Source organism: Petaurus breviceps, unplaced genomic scaffold (assembly GCF_028583685.1).
Source record: "Petaurus breviceps papuanus isolate PSGF00001 unplaced genomic scaffold, PetGlider_PUasm1.0 90686, whole genome shotgun sequence".
In the NCBI taxonomy this organism is placed as follows: domain Eukaryota; kingdom Metazoa; phylum Chordata; class Mammalia; order Diprotodontia; family Petauridae; genus Petaurus; species Petaurus breviceps.
In genome coordinates this window covers 7,067,100-7,082,827 of record NW_027187309.1, presented here as the reverse complement: position 1 = coordinate 7,082,827, position 15,728 = coordinate 7,067,100, and the positions used below count along the sequence as shown (strand labels likewise).

At 35.3% G+C, this 15,728-nt stretch overlaps 1 protein-coding gene across 1 annotated transcript in view; it reads left to right on the top strand.

Moving 5' to 3' along the window:
* CSMD1 (CUB and Sushi multiple domains 1) overlaps positions 1–15,728 on the top strand; it is a 2,654,573-nt gene that overhangs the window by 423,920 nt on the left and 2,214,925 nt on the right. The window contains exon 2 of the mRNA XM_069065406.1: positions 51–267. Coding sequence (XP_068921507.1) covers positions 51–267 — 217 coding nt within the window. The remainder of the gene's footprint in view (positions 1–50; positions 268–15,728) is intronic.

Here is a 15,728-nt window from a genome sequence, read left to right as displayed (position 1 = left end):
TATAAAATGGACTTTAATGATGGTCTGTATTTTTTTTTCTATTTTTTTAGGTCAAAACTGTGGAGGATTAGTCCAGGGTCCCAATGGTACTATTGAAAGCCCAGGATTTCCTCATGGCTATCCAAACTATGCCAACTGCACATGGATCATTATCACTGGAGAACGGAATAGGATACAATTGTCATTTCATACATTTGCTCTTGAAGAAGATTTTGATATTTTATCCATTTATGATGGACAGCCACAGCAGGGCAATTTAAAAGTCAGGTAATGTAAACTTTCTATGTACATTTTCCTTTTTAGTGTTTTCCATTGGGCAGTTCTGTGCTGTTATTTTGGTTTTTGGGGTGTGTCAAAATGAATTAGAATTTTTCTTTCAAAAATAGCCTAGAAGAAGTTTCAATTATAAAGAAATAGGCCATATATACTAAAAGCTGCCAGAACATGGCCAATACTAGACTTAAGTGGGCGGAACTCAAGGCCCCAAAACAACCATATGAATAAGCAAGATCATTGAGTATGTATTTTTCCCTGTTGTGAATTTTTCTTTTAGTCAACACAATACTTCTACAAAATATTGTCAAGACAATTGAAAGAAATGTATTTCACATGATTTTGCTTTTAGGTAATTGTGTGAATAGAATATAAAATAGATAAATGTACTGAGTTCTGTTGAGAGCACATTGTGGTGCTTTGCTTTACTAAAGGTATACAGGAGGGAGAAGGTACCATGAAATTTGGTCTGCCTAGGAACACTTTTTCTTTACCCATATGTATGATCTTCTTTTCTCTTCTATTCTCCATGGTATCCATTTTTCATTTGGTGTCCAAAACCTATAACTTGAGATAGCATCATGGCTTAACTATTAATAACTAAAGGCTATGCGTCTCAGACCATATCACATTCTTTTTTTTTTCAGCACAATACTTCATTTTAAAGTGACTGATTTTTATTAAGTTGCCAGACATATTTTAGAGGTAGTAATCTGTTTGAAAGAGATCTCTTGAGGTTTGCTTTAATCATTGAATTTCTAGAAAATCAGTCAGTGTAAAGGCTTTAATTGGAAGGGAGAATTGATACTGGACAAGCTTAATTGTACTGATTAGATAAGGTCATGGTTGTTGATATTTTGCCTGAGTATTTGGTAGAAAAGACCATGGTGGATAAACATATAATATACTTTATTAATGATGATACAGTATAGGAAGATTCCATCACTGAGTAGGAAAAGATAAAATCCTCATGAATGATATTGTGAATTGTGTAACTTCTATGTTTCATTCCTATTTTATTTAATTATTGGAAATGATATGCAATTTATACTCTTCTTGAATTGATAGATTTTTAATATATTAAAAATCATGACTATTTGATTGTAATTTTCCTTTGGGCTTTCCAGTTTTTTCCTAGGTCATACTAACATTTGATTTGTAGAAAGTTTTTCTACCTCTAGTGAAATAGAATGCTATTTCTTTCTAATTTTATATTTATTCTCAAAGAGAACACCTTTGAAGAGGTATCCTATTATTCTTTCTCTTAATGCTATTTGGAGTCTTTGTTCAGAGTCTTCCCTCACATGATTGGACCTGCTTGGAGGTGATTGATAGGGTTCTTCCAAGACATCGAGTTCTGATGTTCATCACTTTGATTACCTTTTCTAAATCCTAGGACATATTCCTCTCTCATTTAAGTAGCAAATGACATATTGTTGCTGGAACTTTGGACCAGGGAATACTGAGAAAGGGAACAAGAAAATGAATATAAATCTATTTGATAGGCATTCTGCCAAAATGCCCCTAACACATTATTTTCAACCCCCCACCCCCCCGAGGAAATACTCCCTAATTAGGAGTTACCATCCCTTCTAATTTCAATCTATTCTACTTTCTACTCTGGAATATTCCTATAGTGATAAATAAGCACACTAGTAACTGGAATATTCTTTACATTATACATCAACAAAAAAACTTCATCTGTTAGCATCTGTAGTGAAATTACCCAGAAAACAACTAGACAAACTTTGGCTAGCTTATGGTCATTAGAAAATAGATTCCCTGCCCCACCCCCTTAGGTTTTTTGTTTGTTTTTACTTTTTTGTAAATCTGTATCTCTTTTTTGAGGGATTCTTAGACACAATGATACTTTGTACTTGTAAAGTCACCACTTCTTTTCACTTATCAATTATAGCAGAAAAAGCAAGTGATCCTAAGAAGACTATTTGAAAATAATAAAAATAAAATCCTGGGTTGATATTTTTTTTCCTAATTAGAAACTTAGGTTTCCTAAAATGTATGAGAAAGATGTAGTCAAACTTTTTAGTCCTAACAATTGAATTTCTTTGTGTTTCTAGTATATTTCCTCATAAACTATTTTACGCTAGGTACATATCTTCTAATTATAAATTTGATTTTATAAACTTCTTCCTTCTTTTCCTCTCATTCTGTTTGCACTGCTAAATTCTGTGGGTATACATGAACTCTGCGAATTATGATGATCTTAAGAAGGATCGCTCTCAATAGTGCTTCCATTGCCATAAATATATTTTGGCTAATGAAAGCTGATTAATTTATCATCTTTCTACAGTAAAAAAAGAAGGAATAATAGATGCCTTGAAATATGACTAAGATTGTATATTTGTACATAATTTAATTGAGACATTACAAGGTTTCAGTATTTTGGAATCAATTGATGGGTGAATAACATGAATTATACCAAATTCTAATTAATTTTTAAGGGAGGGATTGAACTTAAATTGCTATTTATTTTCATATTACCTCTTTGAACAGTTGTTCATGTCTCAAATACAATTAAGCTACGGCACTTAAAGCAGTGCTAGAATTCAGTAGGATGATTTTTTTTTTTAGAGGATTGATGTTCTAAACCCCAGTGCATTGAGCTTGCATGAGTTATTACTTATTGGTCATATTTCATTGTTGATTTATGCTGCACCAAAAAAGGAGTTATTTTTGATATTTTAAAATGGGCACTGACTCAAAATTGTGTTGCATTTTCTAGGCAATTTGAACATTAGCAGGGGAGAGGAATATTAAGAAACAGAAAATAAGAGAATTATCTATGCCTACAAGGAGCATGGGTTACATTTCAACTGTCTACTTGAGCTATAGTGTCATTAGATAGTGACTCGATATTTGCCTACTAAGTGGAACAGATTTATTACCCAAAACAAAATAAAAACACTTTAAAATTGAAGTTCTATCTTTTAACTCTCTTTATCGTTATGACTCTTTCTCATATAAAATCTGAACTCTTACTTTTGAAAAGTACAATTTGATCCTGCACAATAGAATGAAAATATTATTTTACAATATTTGACAAAGGAAATCAAAGACTGGTATATCGACCATAATTTCAATCAATATTAAAAAGAAATAGTTTTGTATGTGATCCATCTGTTCTGATTTAGTTAAAATAAGGAATAGAGTTCTACTGGTTTTCAGGAGCTGCTAGAGTTTTTCTTTTGGTGGTAAATAAAGAAAACACCATGTAGGTAACATTTTCAGAAATTATAATAGTCCTTTAGTCAAATTTTAGGGGTCATTGTGGCATAGAATATGCAATTCTGGATTGCTGTGCACTTCTCGAATTCTTTCAGTATCCAGTTCACCTTGAGGTCAATTACTATTACAGTTACAAATCATCCAACCATGGAAGGTGAAGAAACATGAGAGTGGAAGACTTTGTTCAGTATTCTCTCCAATTGGTGGGGAGGAGGCTGAAGAGGAGGCTAAGTGGGGGCTGCTTTGAGATTTCTAAGAAGCTGGTATTAAGTGACTATGCTTATTTCTAAAGCATAGTGATCCATTTGACATTTGGCATTTTTAGGCAGATCTCCCTTAAGTGTATCATTGTGAGCCTAACATTCCTGTCTAAATCTGGTATGGCCATCCTTCTTTCTTATCACCCCTAATCTATTCCCTACTACCTTTTCTACATATGCCAATACTTTCTGTGTAGCTTCTGTCTCCTACAACTAAGGAAATCTTGTCACTAACAGCTTGTTCTGGCTGGATCACTGTTGGTCATAGATCTTAGTGATTCTTAAATGTTTCTTTCTGTTTTAATTTTGCCATCTGTGTAGGGAGGGTTTTACTGCACAAAAGGATGATTTTTGTACTACTTTGTAATGAAAGTATAGCAACACATCTTGATGTTTTTTTTCCTAACTTTTTAAGTTAAATTTTCTTTTTTATACATAGAAATACTCCTTTGAATCAGGTCTTTATATATCTTAGGCAAGTTATAGAATGCTGGAATTGAAGTCAGGAAGACACAAGTTTTATTTTTGTTACTGGCACTTACATCTGTATGACCAAGGCAAAGTTACTTAATCTCTTAGACTCAGGGTAATTATAGATTGGCTGAGCTCTTCATAGGCCAAGTGAATTTCCATAGTGGAGATTCTTTTTGGGTGAAATCAGAGTTCCTTGATGTCTTAAAATTGTATACATTTGCTATTTACAGAGTACTATGTTAGGTTCCAAGGGACAAAAAAAAAAATAACTTGGAAAATACATGGTCCCTGGCCTCTTGGGTATTTTAATCTATTAAAAATAAGATGTCAGCATAGCACACAATTACATAAAAAGATATGTATATACTATAGTACCATGTTAAGATTAAGCAGTTTTGGTCACACAGAGAGATGCCCCCTGAAAAAGTAAGATGCTTTATAAAAATGACTTCTGTAAAAATAAATATAATACACAATAAAACAAATGGAATCACATATATCTAAAACAGACAGGAACCTCAGAGGCAATCTAGTATAATGTTATCATTTTTTTTAAAGCAATCAGGGTTAAGTAACTTGCTCAAGGTTACATGGCCAGTTATTTCTGGGTGTGGTGCTAAGTATCTGAACCCAGATTTGATCCCCAGGTCATCCCTACACTGGAGCTGGTGCTCTTACTTGCTGAGCCACCTGGCCGCCCCTGAATGTTATCAGTTTTAAAATGAAGAAAATAAGGACTAGAGAGTTTAAGTAACTTGCCCAAAGTTGCAAAGGTATTAAGTACCAGAGGAAGAATATCTTTTTTTTTGTTGTTGTTGTTGTTCCATGATGCCTCACATGTGCATGAGACATGAAATAAATATCAACAAACTGTTTCTGGAGAAAGTTTGTTTTAGTGACAAGAGTCAGAGGAACTATCACACATTTTCTATACATCCCAAGTGGCTTATACCTGTTGAAAATAAGAAAGAACAGTGACTACACAGAAATGCATTCTTGATGTTCCTTCTGATTATTTAGCGATTTTAAAGCAAAATAGCTATATATGCACGCAGAAGTTACTCTCCCAAATCCTCCCTTTTAAGTAGAAATATTTCTGTCATCTTAATGGTCTTATCACCATCCACCTCTGCTATCATTGTGACACATTATGTTTGAAATAGTATTTGATTCCTCCCCCCCCCCCCCAAATCAGGCAGTAATTGGAGCTGGTTAAACTTGACATCAACCTCTCTAACTGTTATCATTTTATAAGGCTACACTCTAATTTGGAGTGAAAGCCCATTAAGAAAGAGAAGATCTTGAGCCACTCAAGAAAGATACCTGTGAAGTAAAATAAATAGGAAAGCATTATATAAATGAGAAAGCTAAAAATGCATTACTCAATAATTTTTGAATCAAACTTTTGAAAACAAGATCCTGCATAATTATTGAGTCTTCCCTTCTTATTAATGAAGATTGCTATCAAATAATAGACAATGACAATGATGGAGGAAATAGTGTTTGGAGACCTTTCTAATAAGCATGATATAGAGGAAAGAATACTGAGAATAGAGGCTAACTGTGGATTGCTATCATTGCTCTGATCCACTATCCATATGTTATTTAGGCAAATCATTACCTCTTTGAGCCTTAGTTCACTTGACTGTAAAATAAGGCAACTGATCCAGATAATATCCAAGGTCCTCTCCACTTATAAATCTATGGTTCTATGACCTTTTCTAAGTGACATAACAACTGTAAATGTCTTAGTGGTGGGAGGTCTCCAAAGAGACAATCACTTATCTTACATTTTTGACTACTTTTATTTATGAATGTGTGAGTTTAATGACCTACTTCTATAATCACAAATAATGAGTATGGGGAGAAGAAGAGATGGTGAGGGGAAGCCAAGTGAGGAAATGTTGTCTTCTGTTATAGACTGACAACTTTCTGGCTAAAATACTGAAATTAAGTGACTTGTTCACAGTCACTTAGCCAGTTTATATGGGAGATGGGACTCAGAGTCTAGTCTAATTCTAAGACTGGTTCTTTATACACTGCCAGAAGTATCAAGCACAAGCCTGATAGTACCCCCAAATATGGCCCAAACTAGATTAAAATGTAAGCAGGAAATATTTATTGAAATAAATAAAAATACAGAAAATATGGAGATTACATTAATATATTGAATACAGGGATTCTTATGTACAAATTAGTAGTTCCATTTCTATTTCTATTTTCTCTTTGACAAAACAATGCAATGTATTAATATGCCTTTCAAGTTTATTTCATTCAGTCATAACCATATAAACTCACTGGACTTGGAGTTAGGAGACCTATGGAAGGATTCTGGCTGTACCACAATAAATATTTATACATGTATGTATTTAGCATTACTTCCTTGTTCTAGACTTCAGTTTCTTCTTCTGTAAAATGCATTAAATGACCTCAAAAGCCAATACAACTCTGCTAATCTATGATTCTATAATTCAATTAATCAGTAAGCATTTATAAGAATATATGCCAGGACTGTGCATGGTAAGGGTGGAAATGTCAAAAATGAAACTTTCTGCCCACAAGGAGCATATATTATATTGGAGAAAACAACACGTATACACTATAACTTTATAAATATTAACCTTTTACACTTCTGTTTTCTTTATACATTCTTGATTGAATTCTTGACCCATACACATTCAGAAAAGAAAAAAAAATCCTGTTTATCTAACATCCTTATGTCTAACAATTCCATTACTTTGAGAAATCCTTGAGGGCAGGGATTGGTTTTTTGTTGTTGTTGTTTGTTTGTTTTTTGGCTTTTTAGACTTCCTTTTGTATCCCTAATGCTAAACATAGTGCCTGAAACAAAGCAGGTGCTTAATAATTGTTTATTGATTGACATTCTCTTTCTCTCCCTCATCTTCTTTTCCTCTATCTCCCTCCTTAATTAGATTGCTTATAAACTTTGTCCTTGTCAGTTTATACAAAATGTCAAAGCACAGTCATTCCCTGTAGGGAAAGAGTAGACCTATATATTTCTTGCCTCTCTATCCCCATCTTCCCTGTCTGTCTTCATATTCCCTTGCTTTTCATTATTTTAGCTCCAAGACTTCAGAATGTCAGCAGTGAACTACAGTAGTGATTTCATTCTTCTTCCCTTCAAATCAAAGGGGTACTTCTCATAAGCATAAAACATAGAAGGAAGAGAAAGTTGTAATATAGTTAAACATTTCAAGAACTTGTGATTCCCTTGCTGTAGGTATTCCCTCCACCAATGTATCCCAGGATCCTTCTATGATTTAATAAACCATCTTCATTAGTTGTTTTTTAGTTCAAGAATTCTTTACCTGGGGTTCAATCTGGTTATAGGCCCTTAGCTAGCTGGTTCTCAGATAACAAAAACACCACACATCTCTGGGTCTATATTCAAAATCTTTCTGGGTTTCTTCAATTATCCTCATCTACCTAATTCTCTTTGTGACCTATAACAAGCCTTTGAAAAATTGCTATCTGGGGTACTTTTGTGTCTCAGTGCAAAGATTCAATTTATATATTAAATACCATTTGCAAAGCCCCATGAAAAATGCTATAGCTATAAAGATAAACAAAACAACAACCCAGTCCATTTTCAGAGTTTAAAAAGCTAAATTGTCCAACAAAATCATGGTAATAATAATTCACCCTTCTATAGTTCTTCAAGGTTTAAAAAGGTCTTTTTTTATAACTACCCCATGAGATGAGTGCAAATATTATTAAAACCCACTTAAAACAAATAGATGATTACACTGAGGATCAAAGATGGGACAAGGCCAGCTTGGGCTGAGGGGTAGGGGAGAAATCACCTTTGGAATGAGTGTTGGTTTAGAATCAGATGTTGTTCAATGGTTTCATTTGTGTCTGACTCTTTGTAACCCCATTTGAGGTTTTCTTGGCAAAGATACTAGAGTAGTTTGCCATTTCCATCTTCAGCTCATTTTACAGATGAGAAATTGAGGCAAACAGCGTTAAGTAACTTGCCTAGGGTCACACAGCTTACAAATGTCAGCGGCCAGATTTAAACTCTGGAAGGGGTGTCTTCCTGACTCTAGGCCTGACACTCTATCCACTGCACCACCCAAATGACTGGGGTTAAATTCCCAGCTTTGCAACTTCCTGTATGGTTTATGGTTAATTCTTTGTCAGTTTAGATAAGTCACTTTAGCTCTCTGAGGTTTAGTGTCTTTATCTGTAAAATGAAGGGGCTGAGCTTGATGACCTCTAACAGTCCATTTAGTTCTAAACTGATAATGCTAAAGTGAATCAATATGAATCTTTCCTTTTTTTCTTTTTTTTTTTTTGGAGGTCCTGTTAACACTAGATTACAGACTCTTGAACAATCATGTTGATGAGGAATCATGTGGTCAGGCTCGTGTCTCTTGTTTTCAGTTCCCATCTGTGATCTGGTCCCTGGCTATTGCAGTGGTCTTTGTTCACGATCATATTCTCAGCACACCCTTGGCTTGGCCGTCTTGTGCATCACACTGACATGCTCCTTGTATTCCAAAGCTAGTGTCTCAAGGTTGCAGTGTCTCTGGTGCAGCTGTCATTGGCTGCTATTCACATACTTTTTCTGTGCTTCTTCAACTGTTTCAGGATAGCACAGAAATCAATAGCTACCAACAATACAGTCAATTTTGGCACCCAAGGCAAAATCCTGGCACTCCAAGTGATAACAGTTATATGTTCTTAAAGTAGATGGATGTCGATTTTAGGAACAGGAAAACTATTCTATTAAGCTGATATATCTGTGGCTGTGCTACACAAATAGTACATGGCTTCTAGTTATGGGGATATTTATGAATTCTTTCTTAGATTAAAATTTTAAAAAGATACATTTTCAGGTTGATTTGATTGATCATTCAAACCATTATGAACCTGAGTAGAAAACTATCTAAAAGGAACAAGAGAAGAAATCTAGTTGAAACAAACAAAATCTAACATTGGGTCTTTAAAAAATACAATAAATATAGCCTATTAGGTTTTTGTTTGTTTTTATCACAAACCTGGTCATTTTAGGCTCAATGGCAGTATGACAGTATTGAGGCGTAAATTTAAAAACATACACACAAACAAACTTGTCAGAGTTTAAGTGATATTTAATATTTAATTGGGGAGGGAAAAAAGCATTTATAATATAATTTGATTTGGTCCTCAAAAAAGCTCTATTATATATGCTTTGATTACCCACATTGTCTAGTTGAGGAAACACGGGTTAAATGACTGGCCCATGATCAAATAGCTAGTACACTTCTGAAGCTGGATTTAAATTCAGGTCATCCTGACTCCAAGACCAGCACTCTGTCCATTGTGCTACCTGGAAACATATATGTAGATATACACATATGTATGTATGTGTGTATGGATGTACATATTATGTATATACATAGTGAGAGAGAGACTTTTTAAAAATATTTAACAATCCAACTGTTATCCTATATGTGGAATGCACCATGCTGCTTGCTAGTTATATATGAATAAAATGGCATTTTATTAGCAATTGATCAAGCCTCTATGAAAGAAACAGAAGGTTTGAACCCCTGTTCCTGACATAACAGGAAGGGCTTGGATGAAACAAGAAGCAGCTAATGCTGTGTATATAAGAAAAGCCCCAGAGAGGCACACTCAGAATGTTTTAGAGCACTGTGGAGGCAGAAGCATCTACCTGAGGAGGCTGAAGAGGAGCCCAGGAACCTAGGAGGCCAGAACCCAGGAACCCAGGAACCCTACTCCCCCCATCCCACACTGGATAAGGTGATTCTTACTTTTTGAAAGAGCTGCAGAAGACTGAGGAAGCATGACCAGGATGCAGGGACTTTGTCTGTTTGTGGCTTGGTTGAGCCTTGAATTCTTGGGAGCTGAAATTGTGAAGGATTTGAGATGGACTGGACCCTGTGAACTTTATTGTGGAGCAGGACCTACCCAGAGAGCTGAACAAGGAACTGGGAGCTGTCTGCCATTGAACCCAGGTGACAGTCTGGTGAATCCAAGTAGAATCTGGGACCATGGAAGGGGATCCAGGGAATCTGAGAACCAGCCCCAAGTCAAGATGAAAAGACCTCTCTGTGGGAACTGAGTAATGATAAAATTGTAGTTACTACTGACCTAGGGGTGGAGAGTTTGTGTATTTTCTAATGCTTAGTGATTAATTATACTTAATAATTGATTTCTGAATAAGTGACTAATTGAGTTTATTTAGTGTGCCCCATGAGTGGAAGACTTTGACTGTTGTACTTTGAGATGATTGTTCTTTGTTCTAAATATTGTGACCACTTTGGTGAAAACTATGTGGACATTTTAATGATAAGCTATTGTGAATACTATATTATGAATTTCTGTGATAAGTTGTATATTGTGAATGCTGTACCTTGATTTTCTGTGAATGATTTGCTTTGATTTGTTATGGAATGAATAGAGTGTTCACTATACTGTGTAATCAGAACCTTAAGAGCTGTTCACAGTTGCCTTCTTCTGGAAAGCTTCTTGTACATGGCATTATACTCTTGCCTTCAAGGAACTTAAAATTCAATGGTATCAGTCAATTAGCAAGTATTATTAAGCATTTTATACACATCAGACATTATGCCAGGTACTTAAGATTCAATGACCAAAAAAAAAAAAACCCAGGAAAAATGATCCTATTTTCAAGGAGCTTTCATTCTATCAAGATAATGCATGTATATATAAGTATATATGTGATATAGTCATAAATACCCTATCATTCACACTTAGTGTATATATATATAAAATATGTACATATACATGTAAATATAGGCATCTATACATACCAGAACACACACATATGCATATGCTGACCTGTGCACACAATACACATGTGCAAAAGTATACATACATATATAAATATGTATTATGTATATATTCATATACACATACATACATACATACTCACATATACACATATGGATACAGAAAGAGAGAGAGGGAGAGAAGGAGGGATGAGAGAAGAGAAGAGAGGAGACAGTTGAGAAGCTCTAAAACTAAATTACAGGGGCAGCTAGGTGGCACAGTGAGTAAAGCGCCAGCCCTGGAGTTGGGAGGACCCGGGATCAGTTCCAGCCTCAGACACTTAACCCCCACACAAAAAAAACTGGCTGTGTAACCTTGGGCAAGTTACTTAATCTCAATTGCTTAAAAAACAAACAAACAACTAAATTACAGAGCAAGGGTTGATCTGCATTGACAGAGAGCTTCCTCCTCTGGAGGATTCTCCTTCTAAGGAAACCATTTGCTGTTCATTAGTGTATGACTTTGTGACTCTGTGGATCAACTATCCTTCTTGACAAAGATACTGGTGTGGTTTTCCATTTCCTTCTCTGGTTTTACTCAGGCTGTGGGTCAGTGGCTTGCCCACAGTCACAAAAGGGTCTGAGGTCAGATTTGAACTCTGGTGGTTCTGACTCCAGGCCTATTGCTCTATCTCTTGTACTACTTAACTGCCACAAAGAAGCATAAATTCTATCAAACAGCAAAAAGAAAAGCAATGTCTATTGAATTCATCCTGTAGTTTGCCCGTTTTTTCTTTGTTGATCTCTGCCTACACAGGTCCCAAAATGACTCCCCAGGAAACTCCACTAACATCTCTGTTACCTGTGTTCTAGAAAATGACTTCATTCTTTTACTTCTTACATCACTCTCCTTAGGATCCTTCCATATTTCAATTGTTTATGACTAGTTATGTATTAATTACTCACACACAAACATTGCTATTTTCAGCAAGACAAGTATCACCTGTTGAAGATTACAAACTACTTTCATCCAATTAATTGATGACAGTGTTGGGCTATAGGACTTTCCAGTGAAGGACAATTTTTTGGATTTGGTGTTCTTATTACTCTTCACATATTCAAGTAATCTATTTATCCATTTAACCTACATATAAAGCCAAGTGGGAGAGCTAGCATGTTTTATCTTATTTATTTTATTGTTCTGTTGTTGACATAGACTTGATATTTCATTGGTTTAGGAAAGCCCATATAAGGATACTTTATCCACTGATTCAGAATGGCAACTGCTCTTCAAATTATAGTCTTAACATTAAAGGACCAGAAAAATTTTCATGATATTTTTAATACATAATTTACTGTAATTTATCCTACCTGGACAAATTTACCTTAAACTCAAATTACTGCACATATATATTATAATTTTACTTTGAAATAAAAAAAAATTCATCCTACCATCTGTATTTCCTTTGTCTTATAGATTGAAAAAAAGGTACCATGTCAATTGACTCACGTTGGCTTTTGTAAGGACCGAATTAAATTAGAGTTTTAAAGTACTTTGTCCAGTGCCTGGATCACGGTAGATGCTATATAAATGCTTATTCCCTCCCCACTTAAATGTATTCCTCTGACAAGTTTGTTGGTTTGTATGTTTTAAATTTACTCCCTCAATAAAGTCATTGTGCCTAAAATGATCAGGTTTGTGAAAAAAAAAAACCAATAAACAAAACAAAAACCTAATAGGCTAGATTTATTGTATTTTTTAAAGACCCAATGTTAGATTTTGTTTGTTTCAACTAGACTTCCTCCTTTGTTCCTTAGTTCTTCAGGGCATTCTTAGTTTCATCTTAAAGAATTGCCTTGGGGCCCTGAGAATTCTGAGATTCACATAGGCAGTAGGTGCCAGAGATGATGATTAAGACTAAATCTTCCTCACTAGACTAGCTTTCTGTCTGTTATTCCAGAGTACATCCTAAAAGTGGATACTTTGATTATTTCACTCCAGTAGGGAAAACTTAAATTTGTACATGCTTTTCTCATTCTGTTAGATTTGCATTCTTGCCTTTCATTAAATCTTCCAGAAAACTTCCTATGATTATTTTTTGCCTTTTTTTTTTTTGGAGGGCAGTTGGGATGAAGTAACTTACCCAAGGTCACATGGCTAGTTGTTTTTGTTGTTGTTGTTGTGTGTGTGTGTGTATGTGTGTGTGCATGTGTGTTAAGTGTCTGAGGCTGTATCCAAACTCAGGTCCTCCTGACTCCAGGGCCGGTGCTCTACTCACTGTGTCACCTAACTGCCCTGCTATGATTCTTTTCATGTGTATTGAGAGTTGCAACAAACCATTTGCAATCTATTACTTTCTCTCATTATATGTTGGTCTGACCTATTTTCTTTTCTAGTCCTTGGTAACCTTGATGAATCCTGTGTTATCACTTCTCAAGCAAGATAACATAACACTGTTTTGGTAACATAACACTGTTTCCATGCACATGATGTGTCCTTTTATTCTCCTTTGGAGAACTTACAATTTTGATTCCTCTGAGATTATGGTGCTTTGTAATTATCAGTGATACACCATCATTTGAAGAATGCTGGTTACTAAATAATGGGATTTTACAACATAGAGAAGATTGGAGTCATTGGCAATGCTCTACAGTTTCTCAAATATTATCCAGGCAAAATGGATGTTTCTGTCAGCTCTACAGACAGATAGCATAAAAATATATAAAATATAGAAGAGTAATTTCAGAATTCTTACAGGAAGGAAGACTAGACATGAATGCCAAGACATTTTCTGGGGTTGTTGCACTGACTTTAAATGAGTTAATCTACAAAGACTTCATTGAGACTAAGTTTTGAGCAGATTTCTAGAACTGAATGAAAATAACTTTTGAAACTGAAATTCTCATTAAAAATAACTAATTAAATTTAGTTAAGAATAACTTTTTTGGTTAATAAATCAGAAATTTTATTCTCCTTATACAGACAGTATTGGTAGAATTTCCGAAGTGATACACCTCAGCCATGTGGTAGGTAATGCCATTGGCTAGTACTTGGCATCAAATCTGCCTTCATAACAGATGGGTGGGGATTCCAGCTATACTACAGAGTTCTAAGAATTGGTGTTACAGGTGGGCAGGTCTGAGAGGGATTCAAGGTGAGTGAAAGGGCTGCCGCATTGTTACCCCAACACTCATACCTCAGGGAAACCAGGGATAGGGGTGATGAAACTGGTGATCTTCTCTCCCCAAAGTAGGTCACAGGAAAAGTGGTGGAGTCAGTTTGGTACCTTGAGGCAGCTATTGAAAGGATCCCTAAATTCCAAGTCAAAAGTCCCAGAACAACCAGAATATCTAGAGTCTTCCTTCTATCTAAGCTACATGATCAGTACTGCATTCCAGGTTTAGGTCAAAGACACAGGAATTAAAAAACAGGGATTAGGGGTGAGGTCCTTTTCTCAAGTTGTTGCGTGTCTCTGACTGATTGCAGGTAAAAATTATGGGGACTCTAAACTGCTGCTTCAGTTGGAGTTGAGGCTACTGCTGCTAACTTTTGAAGCTCTGAGGTTCCTAAGTTGTGGGGTCTGGGGATGGTACTCCATTTGCTAGAGACTAATGATTCTACTGATACTACTTATACAAATAAGCATATTATTATTTTCAATAACAAAAATAGCAGCAGAAGTCATAATGGACTATATTAGAGAAATAACCATTGGTGGTCTCTCTCTCTCTGTCTCTCTCTCCCTCTCCCTCTCCCTCCCTCCCTCCCTCTCTCTCTCTCTCTCTCTCTCTCTCTCTCTCTCTCTCTCTCTCTCTCTCTCTCTCCTCTCATATATGTGCATGTGTGTGTGTGTTGCAACTTCAGTACTGAAGTTATTACTTATTTCAATTAGTTTTTAATTGATCCTTTAGGATTCTCCAAGAATACCATCATATCACATGGAAAGAATGATAGTTTTGTTTCCTTATTGCCTGCTGTAATTCCTTCTGTTTTCTATTCTTATTGCTATAGCTAGTATATTTAGCAATATATATTGCTTTTTGGAAGGCAGAGCAATTGGTATTAAGTGACTTGCCCAAGGTCACACAGATAGTAAGGGCTAGTAAGTGTTAAGTGTCTGAGGACAAATTTGAACTCAGGTTTTCCTAACTCAGGGCGGGGGTGGGGGGATGTTCTATTCACTCTACCACCTAGCCACCCCTATTTAGCACAATATTGAAAAATAGTGGTGAAAATAGACATCTATACTTAATCCTTATCTTTTGCAGAAGGATTCTAACTTATCCTTATTACAGATAATGCTTGCTGATAGTTTTAGATAGATAAAAATATTCTTTTGGGAAAAGCTCCATTTCTTCCTATACTTTTTAGCTATTTTAAATATGAATGGGTGTTATATTATTTCTAAAGCTTTTTCAGCATCTTTTGAAATAATCACAAATTTTTGTTGGTTTGTTGTTAATATGGCTAATTATCCTGATAATTTTTGTAATACTGACCCTGTATTCCCGGTATAAATCCCACATGGTTATAGTATGTGTTCTTTGTGATACATTGCTTTAATCCTCTTGTATTGGGTAAATTAAGGTCCTATAATAATGTAGTGTTATTATCTATTTCCTCTTGACTCATTTAACATTTCCTTTAAGAATTTGGATGCTGAGTGGGAAGGTGAAGGGGAATGAGTCAACCTTACTCCCATTGGATTTG